At 44.4% G+C, this 13,484-nt stretch overlaps 1 protein-coding gene across 1 annotated transcript; it reads left to right on the forward strand.

The window, feature by feature from the left end:
- Window positions 1-1,910: 1,910 nt before the first annotated feature.
- On the forward strand, window positions 1,911-7,562 carry LOC123398822 (RNA polymerase II-associated protein 3). The gene is made up of 8 exons (XM_045093271.1): window positions 1,911-2,115; window positions 4,163-4,256; window positions 4,345-4,395; window positions 5,012-5,185; window positions 5,525-5,704; window positions 5,896-6,015; window positions 6,208-6,341; window positions 7,176-7,562. The coding sequence occupies exons 1-8, from the start codon at window positions 1,976-1,978 to the stop codon at window positions 7,249-7,251; spliced, it is 969 nt and encodes a 322-aa protein (XP_044949206.1). The 5' UTR covers window positions 1,911-1,975; the 3' UTR covers window positions 7,252-7,562.
- Window positions 7,563-13,484: the final 5,922 nt, after the last annotated feature.

Here is a 13,484-nt window from a genome sequence, read left to right on the forward strand (position 1 = left end):
TTCTTTTCGTGTGTGTGAGAGGAGGGGCGGATGGGGATGGCAGGGTGCTGGAAGAATTACGGCGACGACGTACAACACAATGAGGCTTGTTCGGTTCCTTCAAATTCGAAGGGGTTTGAAGGGAGATTGGAAGGGATTAAATCCCCTGCAAGTCAAATTCCACCTCAATCCCCTTCAATCCTCTCCAATCCTCTTGTGGAAGGGATTAATCGAACAAGCCCTGGGGGGAGGGAGGGGGAGGGTGAAGGCTAGAAGTGTGATTACGGTCTCCTTTAAGCCTTGTTCGGTTAAGCCACTCCCCAAATGGATTGGAGTGGGGATTTGGAGGGAATTTGACCTAGATGGGATTTAATCCCTCTCAATACTTGTCAATCCCGTCCATTTGTCATGCAACCAAACAAGGCCTTATGAATGACATGCATCATTATGGAGTCCCGAGACCTCTCTAGAACCGACCATGTGTTTTTTAGGTTAAACCCTATGGTCCAAGTCACTGGATTGGACGATGACGTCTCGTCCCATGACGCTACCTCTCTGGGAAGTTGTTATGAAAGACCTGCGTCCCTTCTATGAATTTCCTATGGGTTGGCACTGGGTCTGGCAGGAGGACGACAAGCGACGTAGGTTGCTCTCATGGTGACTTTTTTGCGGCAGTGATGTTGATGATATGCAATGTTATACTACCTTCTTTCCGGTTTATAAGGTTTGTCGTGTATTCCTAAATCTATAATTTAATCAATATAAAATGAATTGTGTAGTCTAGAAACCATACCATTAGGAAGTAGACGATTTGAAGTTTTTAATGATATTTTTTATGATACATAACCTATACTACATTGATCTATTTGTCAACCTAAATATACGCATAAACTTTATAAATCGAAAAGGGGGTAGTAAGTCGCATCAATAGTTTCGTAGTCAAAACCTGAACTTGATAAACCACATACATCTTGTAAATTTGAACGGACGGAGCAATACAAAAGAAGCTCGCAGTTTAAATGCAGTTATAAAATTGCAGTCCTATGGTTAGAGCATCTCTAGCACACCTCGTAAAAACGCAAACAATACAACCGGGATACGGGTCGAAAAATGGATTTTAAGGGTTCATTTTAACTACGGACGAACAGAAACTGTAAAACAAACTGTAAAACTGGGATAAAAAGCTCCTTCCTCTAGTCCAGCGACCGCCGGCCCTTCCTCCAGCCGGTCGTGCCGACCATGCCGGCCGCGTCCAACCCCGTCGGTCGCGCCCCGTCTCCCGCTGGCCGTGCCCCGTCCCCGTCGGCCGCGCCCCATCACCATGCCGGCCGCTCCCAGCCTCGCCCGCCACGCCTTGTCGTCCGCCGTCCATGCCTAGTCGCCTGCCGGTACTTTCCTGCTCTGTTGCCAGCCGCACCGGCCGAGTCGTGCCCCTTTGCCGGTCGTGCCGGGAGGATTCCGGCAGCCAGGCTGAGGTCATGAGAGGCCATAACGAGGTCGAGCTCGTCCAATTCAAACCGGCGGCGATCGATTGCGGCGTGAAACGACCTTTTCCGGCGTGCGGTGCTGAATTACAACGAGTTTAGGACGGACTCTCGCAAACTCCGCGGCAGCGTGTTTGCTCTGATGAGGCTTGAGCGGTATACATGGCCCCCTCGGTTCAGTCTTCCAACCTTCAAATATAAAGGGTTTCGGATGTGGCTTTTTCGTGTCCCTTAAAAAATTATTGGTCGAATCATTTTTACAGTTTTTGTTTTAGACATTTTTTTAACCAAAACAGTAAAACGTAATTTTTTTATGGGTTTGACCACTCTGCTACGAATGCTCTTACAATTGCTACCCAGTGTACACTTTCCTTGTCCTGGCGAAAGAAGAAAAAAAAAAATAGACACGTGCTTTCTTGGCCGAGGAAAAAAAAGGAGGACTGAAAACTGAAACAAGACGAGGAGCTCGCGACCCAAAACCCTAACCCCTGTAACCCTCGGCGGCGGCGGCGATGGCGGACGACGGCGGAGGACGGGCGGCCGCGCTGAAGGACCAGGGGAACGAGCAGTTCAAGTCGGGGAACTACCTCAAGGCCGCCGCGCTCTACACGCAGGCCATCAAGCTCGACTCCGACAACCCCACCCTCTACAGGTGCCTCCCTCCTCTCCCTCCCTTCCCGTCTCCGCTCGCTCGGCGCGCGAAACCCTACTGCTCTGATCGATCTCCTCGGGCGGAGATGACTTTGAGATCGTGCGTGCGCTTGCTTGTTTCTTCGGCTGGTCAGGTGGGTGCTACGGAAATGGAACGACGAAATGCGCGGTCTTAGCACAGATGTTGTGGATTTAGGCTTTGGGATCGATGTGCTTCGAGGTTTGATCTGCGAGCTGCCGTGTTGCCGTGTTGCGGCGTGGCGAGCATTGCAAATTCGTATGCTACGAACCAAATGACATCCATTTTCCTATAGGAATGGAGACACAAGCCATATCATTTCCTATGGTTTTTCCAATCCCTATAATATTCCTATCCTATGGACCAAAGGAGGCCTAAGTTCCCGAGCTTTAGCCTTCAATACCTGTATTGGTGTTGAAACTACATTAATAGCTAAGCCTTCCACGGTGTTGTTTCAATGTTACTGGAAAACTACATTAACAGCCAAGTCTTCCATGGTACTGTTTCAATGTCACTGGAAACTAGGCTTGTATGCTTCTCAATAATGTAATGTTAACGATTATTCACATTCCTGCGATATAGCCCATCGATGCACAGTGTTTGCTGTGCTCTACCGTGCGGCAGGTTTAGCGTAGATGCGGCAAGGCAAACTGTTTCCAGAGTGCCTGTTCTAAAAGCCAGGACAAAGAAAATATTCTTTCTTTCATTGCCTCAGGAAGATTTACTTCTGGATGCAACTAATAATCCCAAGTGTAGGAAAACCTTCTATGCCCAGTACTTTCTGCTCCAAGCAAAAAGGTGTGACTTCTTCAGTTGTTATGCATAAGCATTCCAAGAATTCTTACTTTGCATAGCCGGTTATGATTAGGGTATACCTTACATGGTGTTGATTGTTGTGGAAGCAGTGTTGTTAATTCTATCATAAACCCACGCTTTTCCTGTTTGACATAGATTGCAACATGACTATACGAAGCACGTGATGACTGATGAGAATGACTGTGGAAGAAAGTTAAGCAACACTACTAACTGGTTTATGCAGTCAGCACCTCAGCCCTCAGACGAGAGACTGAATCCTGAACTATCCAATCATGAGGGGCGGGCAATGAAACTACATAGAAAGAAATGAGGAGGATCTGATATTGCATATAGATTAAGGAAGCAATCAATCATGTCATGTCATGTCATGTGTTCTAGACAAATCATTCGGTAGTTCTATTTGAGAAGTTAAGTTGGAATCTATTATGGACAACATAACTCGGAAAACAAAACTAATAAATTTGGTATCAGCATTGATAATGGGCCATTTTTAATGCCAACTTACATTAGGTACTATTCAGAGTTGAATTTGTCAAAAATAAATCTTGACATGTGTCATGAATTTTGATTTGAAATTTTGTGACATGTTAGGTACCGATATTATCTATGTCACATATATAGTTTTAAAATCTTTTGAAAATTTGAAGGATGCCAACTGGGACTGGGTCACCTGGTGCACCACAAGCCCCAGTGGACCAGATATTCTCCCCAGCCGTCAGGCAGATATACTGAATCCTAAACCATCCAATCATGGGGGGCAGGCAATGGAACTACATAGAGGGAAACGAGGAGGATCTGCTATTGCATATATAGATTAAGGAAGCAATCAATCGTGCAATGTGTTCTAAACAAATGACTCGGTAATTCTTTTTGAGAAGTTAAGTTGGAATCCATTATCGACAATTTTGTTTTAGGCTTACAATAATCAAACGATTTGGGAAGCCTTATTTGCTAGGCAAAATAGAGTTAAGAATGATTGCATCGTCTTCTTAAAGCTGACAAAATTTGGCAACGACAACTTGATGGTATCTATGCCGCTAAGCAGGTGTCGAATTAATTGGGCTGAAATCTAAAAAAAAAAAGGTCTGAGAACCAAGCCAGCTTTCAAGTAGTAAAAAGCAGGCATTAAGTTGGAGAGTTGTGATGTATTCCTTTTTATCGAAATAAACTTTTTGGCAACTTCTGATATCCTTTTTATTTAAATCACTGCCAGCAACCGAGCTGCTGCATTTCTGCAGCTGGTTAAGCTTAATAAGGCACTTGCTGATGCTGAGACGACAATAAAACTCAAGCCAGAATGGGAGAAGGTATATAAATGCCAAATTGCACTCTGCGTCACCTACTGTCATTTATTTTGCTATCAGGCGTTACAGCCTAACTTCTTTCACAATACAGGGTTATTTCAGGAAAGGATGTGTTTTGGAGGCCATGGAGCAGTATGAGGAGGTTAGAGTAAAAGGCAATTGACTTACTACTTTTGATCAACATGGGAGAGGGGTTTGGCCACACCACTCTTTTTCCTTTCTGTTCCGCAAAGTGTACACTTTGGCCAAGTGTCCAAGTCTACTATGTTGTAGCAAGTTTAGAAACAATCACATTCAAAAATTCGTACTTCTTAAGCAGTGTTTCTTTTGATTGCAAGTATGAAAAATAAAGATCTGAGGATGTAGATCAGATGACTACTCAGTTGATACTCTTGTAGTGAAACTGATAAATAATGGATGAACCAAGGTCTTAAGCTTTTTGAAAATGTTGTCTATATCACTACATTACGTCATACATGCTATTGTTCCAAAAAATATAAGATGCATCTTGTTCTTGAATATGATTATTTTGTGTTGATGTTTTATATGAACCATACAATGGCATTCCTTATTGTTGCTGTTTGCATGCATCCACATCAGAAGCCCGTTTTTTGTGGCCAAATTGTTTAACTATGGTCCATGCTCCTTTGTCTGACCGAACTCTTGAAAATATCCGCTCAAACTATATATTTCTGTATTGAGATGAACCGGTGTTAAATTCATAACTAAGATTATGTTACGGTAATGTTCTCGTGCAGGCAATATCTGCTTTTCAAATAGCTTTGCAGCACAATCCACAAAATACAGAAGTCTCGAGAAAGATCAAGAGGCTTACTCAGTTAGCAAGGGAACAGAAGCGAGCTGTTGATGTGGAGAACCTGCGTTCCAATGTTGACATCGGGAAGAACTTGCAGTCATTGAAAAAGGAGCTGGTGAGTTTTTTTATTGCAGCCATTGCTACCCTCATAAAAGTGCGGAAACAGGAACCAAGAAGTTTTATCAGCAAGGCATTCCATGAATAATCTTTTCAATTCCTTTTTATTTTGGTTTCATGTTTTTACACTTTTAGCATGCCAATTCAGATGCACTTGAATACCCTTCTCAAAATTCAAATATGTATACAGATGCACGTTGTAGATTATATCACCTGCATAAAATATTTCGTGCTATTGAGTTTGATCGTTGCATAAATTACAGAAGATATTGGCATCTGTTGTAGACAAAACATGGCCTGTCATGTATGTTTCATGATTTATGTATTTCCATTGCAGGCTACAAAGTATGGAGATGCAGAAATGGGACAAAATATATTCTCATTTGTTATCAGTGTGATTGAATCAGCGATAAAGGGTTGGCATGACACAGGAAAGGTGGATGCAAAGGTCAATTTCCTTCTTGATGATCAGAAGACCGACACTGAAAAATATGCCCCAGTGGTTAACATTGAGAAGGTATTACGCTGCTTCAGGACTATTTGTTCTTCTGCTTCTGAAACTTATATGGTGCATAAACAATGGAAAGTCCTAAAGTTGTATAGTACTAAGGATCTGGTTTAATTTAAGATTTCGATTTGTTAGTTTCCATTTATAACTTATATCACGAATTTACAACTTATAAACACGTATTCTCTCTTTTCTGGTAGGCCTTTGAGTCACCCCATACCCATAGCAGTTGTTTCGCATATTTGCGGCAATACTCTGAGGAATCTTTTTCAAAGGCTGCTTGTATGCTAGCACCTAAGAGCATCATCTCCTATCCACAGGTTCGATTCACCTCTTGTGTGTGTTGGTGTGATCTGCTTTTCTATGGTGCGATGTTGTGTCCCTTAAACCGGTAGTTTTTTTTTTCTTCCTGACAATTCAGTTTGTTTCATCCTTGATAGTAATGATATCATGCATGGTATCTTTGGTGCTAGAATGAACAAGATGAGTCTAACATGACCCGTCATATGCAGGTCTGGAAAGGGCAAGGGTCAAGAAAATGGAAGCTAGACCAGAGTGATGGGTTCTTTGTACAATTTGAATCACCAATTTTACGGAAGATATGGTTTGTTGCTAGCACAACAGAGAAGGGACGAGCATTGTGCAGGTAATTCTCCTTTTTCAGTCCGAGATGCGTATATATTCATCTACCTGTGACTTGGCAATTTGTAAGCTGTCAAGTCAAAATCTTATCCAAATATGTCTCTATTGTAGCTCCTGTTGTCATGATTGTCTATTTATTAATGTTGCTTGTGCTAAAATTTTGCCGATCCTTTAAGGTTCCTCTTAAATTCAGGATAGGCATCGACAGCATTTGTAAGTCAACACGGCAATCAAATAATCAACTAGTTGTACCACCGCATTATTAACTCCGTTAGCAAGATTGAAGCAACCCAGGATATGAACATAGTGCAGTCACGTGGATATTCTTCTAGAAGTCCACTGGTATTTCTACATGCTTAAAAAGGAAACTGCTAGCCTTCCATTTTAGCTGCCATGTATCCAGTTATGCATCGCAATCTTGTGATGCTCAACAACACCTTTTTTGTGAACTTTAGATGCATCTGCTGTACCACCGCGATATTAATTCCGTTAGCAAGACTGAAGCGACCCAGGATATGAACATAATGCAGTCACATGGATGTTCTTCTAGAAGTCTACTGGTATTTCTACATGCTTAAAAAGGAAACTGCTAGCCTTCCATTTTAGCTGGCATGTATCCCGTTATGCATCGCAATCTTGTGATGCTCAACAACACCTTTTTTTGTGAACTTTAGATGCATCTGCTGTTGCACCGCTAAGTAACTTTACAACCTTCAGTTGACGCCTTTGGGGGTTGCTTTCACAACCTGTTGGATAACCATCACTCTTGCCTGCCCTTTATGGTAATCACAAGCTTTTATAGCGTACCATGCCTCTTCTTTGGCACTTTTTTCCGCAGGAGCCCTGAGCCCTTGGACATTACCATCCACGAGATCCTTCCCCGTATATTCAAAGAGAACGAAACCAGTGCTTGAAGGGCCGAGATGCACGGTCAATGACATCTCCTTGATTCTACTACCCCTGGTTGATCCGCATTCCTCCCGGTAGGTATACGGTCGAAAAGGCACGGGGGTGTTTTCTCACACAGGAAGAAGCAAATGCTAGATTCTGTAAACCGATGGTCCTGTATCGGTGTGGTGCACTCCAGTTTTGTCACTGTATGCGGTGATTTGATTTCAAGTGTATACAAGCTTTGGCAGGGTTATTATGTTGGTTGCCTTTCTTTGATTTGTAAGAAGGAAAATATATGTTGGGATATACATTAGATTCTTGTGCTCAGATTTTACTTTGTGGTTTTTGCTGGCCCCACGGTGTTGAGTTGTGATGTTGAAGCACGCCGAAATTCCCTCCCGAGCAATCTGCATGGATGGATAATGATGAAACGGTACCCTGAAATATGGCAAGTGATGCATCGCCATCGTGTGCTTTTCAGGCGCATGATGGTGCCCATATAAAGAGCGTAGAGCCGTACCCGTACCCGCATTGAGAACTAGTTAAACTCTATCTAAACTAGACCCACGAATAACTTGGTGGTATGTATAGATGCCTCTCATCTTTTCTTTTGCCGAGATCATAAGATACTTGAGTGCGTGTGTGAAGTGACCAACTAAAGCGTTTACAGCTGCAATGATTTGCATTTCGCGTACAAACAATATACATACATATCTTTGTTCGTTGTAATAATAATCTGGCCCCATCTAGGAAGGAATAAGATGTACGTGGATCACTGCAGTCGACACGCAACATATTGTAGTAGTGCTAAATACGAATGATACAAAATACTAGCAGTATGTCATGTTGATATCCGGTTAATCATTGGAGAGGCAGCAAAGCATCAGCATGAGCCGCCGCTCCCCATGCAAATAGACGCCGGTATAGTACGGGAGCAGCGTCGCAGGCAAAATAAACAGTTCGTTTTTGGTGGGGAATGCAGACAGATAAACACTCTCACACACAATGTACGTACGTGCAAAGGCAAGCCTGAGATCGACTGAGCCGTGGCACTGCTGTGCCGTGTCGATCACCTGCTGCTGCAGCTGCAAGCGACGGGCGGCTGCTTTCGGTGGCCACCCTCCCCTCCCCGTCCCCGCCATGCCCCGTCTCCGGCGAGAGCGACGCCGCCTGCAACTGCAAGCGAGGAGCATGTGACCGAGCCGTAAGTGCAAGCGTGACGGGTGTTATTGATGGGCGGCGCGCGTATTTACGCCGTCACACGCGACCGATGCAGCTCTGCAGGCAGGCAGGATGCAGATTGCAGGCACCGGCGCCCAGGCCTACGGGGGAGCTTTCGCTGTAGTAATGGATGAGACCGCTCTGTTCCGCTCACTTCACCCGAGGATCCACTCGAGATTCGGATCGGCGCCAGGGTCAGGACAAATTAGACATAGGACTCCTTCAGTTCCATAATATAAAAACGTTTTTGACATTATATTATAGAATGGGGAGTAGTACTATACGATTCATAGGTTTATTTTTTTTATGTTTGTGCGTGTGAGAGTTCGGCGACATAACATGTGTGCAAAAATATGTATAGCATGTTTAGTCTTTTCCCTTTTTCTTTTCAAATGAAAGAGGGCTCCTCCGCCTCGACTAAGGCAGAAGAGAAACAACCAAACTGCTTAGCAGCTCTCGGTGACAACCGAAGTAGCTGTCATAGAACAAAACACCATAGGATCCTAATTCTATCCCTATTACATCATTTTCACTACATGGACATGGAAATGTGCTACTACGTAATATTAGCGTAAAAGCGTTTTTATATTATAAAACGGAGGGAGTAGGTTTGTTAATGGGCTTGCTGCATGTGTGGCTACTACGTAATAACTGATTGGTTCCTTGTAGTCGTGCATGTTCGAAGCCATATACCCCCTTTGTTACTAAATATAAGTCTTTTAGAAGTTTCACTAGTAAACTATATATGAATGTATATACACATACTCTAGAGTATATATTTACTTATTTTGCTTCGTATATAGACTTCTAGTGAAATCTTTTGAAAGACTTATATTTAGGAACGGAAGGAGTACACACAAACGAGTTCGTATGCCCGTCATCCACGTGATGTATAAAGTTGTCTCGCGTCTTCAGCGCTAAACGCTACAAATCTGAGTGACCCGTTTCTTGTGTATCGTACGGCGGATAGGGCGGCTTATATTTGATGGTTAGAGCATCTCCAACAGCCGCGCTTCGCGTCGCGCCCAAAAAATTTATTTGCCGCGCGCGCTTCGGCTGGTTTGGCGCGTCGCGCAGCGCTGGCTCCAGCAGCAGCGCTAAAATGCAGCGCACGCGCAGCTCCAGCAGCGCGCAAAAATGCAAACATGTGAATTTGACACAAACAAGTTGAGATGCATAAAAGTTCATGCCCACAAGTTCATCCAACCAAGTTCCATGCAAACAAGTTCAAGACATATAAATGAAAGACACATCATTCATTATCTTCCTCGTCTTCGTCCTCATCTTTCAAAGACGATTCTTCCGCCTCCGTAGATGAATCTTCCTCCCTAACCTCATCACGCACCGCATCACGTGAAGCTCCGACGGTGTTGGCAAGATCTTCAACGGCGGCCGGAGGTGCACCCATGCCTCCCATGAGAGAAGCAAAATTCATGCCTCCCATGGCGGCCATAGCGTCGGAGGGTGCTCCAAAGCCATCCATGCCTCCCATGGCGGCCGGAGGTGCACCCATGCATCTCATGGCGCCGAGGCCACCGCCACCCATGCCGCCAAGGCCACCGCCACCCATGCCGCGGATCAAGGCTCTTTTTTGGATCAAGACTTCCTCACGGGCAAGGTTGACATATTCCTTTTGCGCATCATTGAACAAAGATGTGTGCAAGAAGAACAAGTGCTTCTTCCATTTCAACAACTTAGCTCGCTCCTCCATGCCCACCTTCCTCTCCTCCAATGCCACTTTCCTCTCCTCGGCGGCCACCCTCCTCTCCTCGGCCGCGTCATCTCGGCGGCGGCGGCGGGGGCGGGGGGCTCGCGGCTGTACAGCGGGGTGAGCGGGGTGCTGGTCTGCGCGTCCATGGTGGCAGGGGCGCTGGCGCCGGCGTGCGCGGTGCGAAGGAGGAAGAAAGAGAGAAAGTTCGCGCGCGCGCTCGAGTTTGCCGCGCGCGGAAGTGTGCGCTCCAAATTACCAGCGCGGGATGAGGCTATGGACAGCGCGCCCAACTTGTTTTAGCGCGCGCGTGGTTTTTGCGCGCCCGCTAGAGCATCCCGCCGCGTCGCGCGCGCGCTAAAAAGGGATATTTTTGGGCGCGGCACTTGTTTTGCGCTGCTGTTGGAGATGCTCTTATCTACCAACTGATTCGTAGTAACGGCCTTAAATGAAAGGGGTCTTCCCCGCCTCGATTTTCTTAAGCCAAGGCAGAAGCAAACACAACCAAATTGCTTGGAGCATGGTTAATAGTATAGCCAACTGCTGACTATAAGGAGTCTTATAGCCCATCTTATAGCTAGCTTGTATAATAGTTAGCTGTAAAAGAGTATTATTTTTATCATATATGGCCCACCTTTCATTCTCACAAAGCACCTAGGAGCACGTGCTAGAGCTGACTCTTCACGAAGAGCCCGCTTCCCTTCTCTCTCATCCAACTCAGCAAAAATATAGTATTTTAATCCTTACAGCCTGCTGACTGTACCTTATTGTACTTGCTCTTAGCATCTCTCGGTGACAACCAAAGTAGCTGTCATAGAACAAAACACCATAGGGGCCAAAATTCTACCCCTATTACATCATTTTCATTACATCGACAAGGAGATGTGCTAACAGAAGTAGTTCCAACAACGCACCAAAACCATGTATTCTCTTTTCAATTGTGTGCTATAACAAATTTTATCCGGTTACGAAAGGGAGGGACGTGACGGCTGCGTGCCTTTAGTCCGCCTCGCTTCAATACTTGCAATCATCGCTAAATGATCTACGGATCTGAATGCAGTTTTTATAATTTCCGACGCTTGTTGTACCGTCACGGTTGAAGATGAATGGTCCGTGAAAAAGAAAAGGAAAATACGAATACACCGAGGGCCAAACGTACGTAGAAAGGACTGTGGGTACGTTGCGTTACGTACGTATCATGCGTGGACGAGAAAGAGAAAGGATGAATGGGCCAAAGCATCGTGTCATAAAAGAAGACGCATGAGGCATATGCATGCGCCAAGGCGACAAGGGGCCGCGCCGGCCAAACCCACCGATGGGGTTTATGGACGCCGCGACGGGCGACGTGACCGCATCTGCGCGCCGGCCGGGATGATAGATGAAACGAGCGAGAGAAAAAAGAAGTACGCACGCACGCACGCATGCATGTGCCGCAAAGTACGCGCAACACAAAACCGAACACTGTTCCAGAAGAAAAGGTACGCGCAACACCGATTCCATTGATCATTACAAACTCACGCCAACTCCACCTCGCGACCCGAAACGATGCACGTTTTGTCCGAATTCTGTTCGTTTAAGGTGAATTTTAGGTAACAAATAGACATCCGTGTCCGATTCGTTGCGAGTGCGTTCAACACAGCAGTTTTACGCTCCCACTTGCTCGATCGCCTAGCTCGGCGTAGGCCGCACGTGCACCGAAGCTAGCCATGCCACGCCCGTGGTCGCAAGCGCCCGCACCTGCTGATGGAGCACCCGTACCCGTATGGCACGTTTTTTTTCCAATTATCTACTCCCTCCGGAAATACTTGTCCTAAAAATGCATATATCTAGACTTATTTTAGTTATAAATGCATCTATTTTTTTTATTTTAGAACAAGTATTTTCGGACGGAGGGAGTATTACTCAAGTTCACGTACACTGAGGCCATGTGTACGTAGAAAGGACCGACCGTAGCTACGTTCACGTAGGTACCATGTGTGTGGACGAGAAAGAAAAAGGAGGAATGGGCCAAAGCATCGTATGTACTATCATAAAAGGAGACGCATGAGGCATATGCATGCGCCAACGCCACACCGGCCAAACTCGCCGATGGGTTTATGGACGCCGCGACGGGCGACGTGACCGCATCTGCGCGCCGACCAGGATGATAGTACGTTTACTTCCTTGGTTCCTAAATATTTTTTTTTAAAGGTTTCACCTAAATATAAGTTTTTTTAAACGTTTTACAAGTAAATTACATGCAGATGTATATAGACATATTTTAAAATATAAATTCATCTATTTTACTTTTATGTAGTTTTTAATAAAATTTCAAAAAACTTATATTTAAAAACGGAGGAAATAGATGAAACCAGAAAGAGAAAACAAGGTACACATCATGCATGATGCATATGCCGCAAAGTACGCACAACACAAAACCAAACACTGTTCGAGAAGAAAAGGTGCCACGCAACACAACGCGAGCACATCCGTGAAAGCCCATCCGTCCATCGATCAGGAACATCGATCAGGAACTCAGAATCGTCATTGGCATGATCATTTCTACATAAAAAAACTATATTCACAGGATACATCATGAGACATAGTATTAATTTCATACTATATATTTGGTATTCTGGAAAGTAAAATTGTATATGTATTGGATAGTTATTGACACTTTTCTAGCTCAAAAATAAAACTCAAACATTCTTTAAACAAATTATAGAGAAAAGTGTCAATAACTATCCAATACATATACATTTGTTTTAATAACCCTTTAAAAAAAATATACAGGTCGCAACTCAAGGTATTTTATCATGAATTTTTACACACATGTGGGTTACATTCTTACATACATGCATATTTTTTTTTCAGAATTTTTTGTACCATAAAAATTTGTATTTGAATTTTTTAAAAATAAAGGCCTAAATGGAGCTCGGCCTCCAAAACGCCTCTCTCCGACAATGCCGGCTTTTTTGTTTAATGTTATTGTATATGAACTTAGTGAAATACGAAAACGTTATATGTCTTGTTTTCCCTTCCCCTCATAAGAGGCGGCTACGACGAACTCATCCCCTCCAGGCTTCATCGATGACTTCATGGCTCGTTTCCCTTCTACCTACAGTTAGCTCTGGCTGGCGATGGCGGGAGGAGAATCCCGGCGCCTCGATTGCATCTAGTAGTTTAAGTTAAGGTTGTCTATTGCTGACATGGACGGCACTTCTTTGTCGAGTTGATCTTGCAGGCTACGATCCTACTCGAATTTGTTCGTCTATACAGAGTCGATGAAGATCCGGTAGTTCACGGACCTTGATATAATTTTGTTATGTTTGAGATGCTTTATTCTTT

This window comes from Hordeum vulgare, chromosome 5H, assembly GCF_904849725.1.
Source record: "Hordeum vulgare subsp. vulgare chromosome 5H, MorexV3_pseudomolecules_assembly, whole genome shotgun sequence".
Classification (NCBI taxonomy): domain Eukaryota; kingdom Viridiplantae; phylum Streptophyta; class Magnoliopsida; order Poales; family Poaceae; genus Hordeum; species Hordeum vulgare.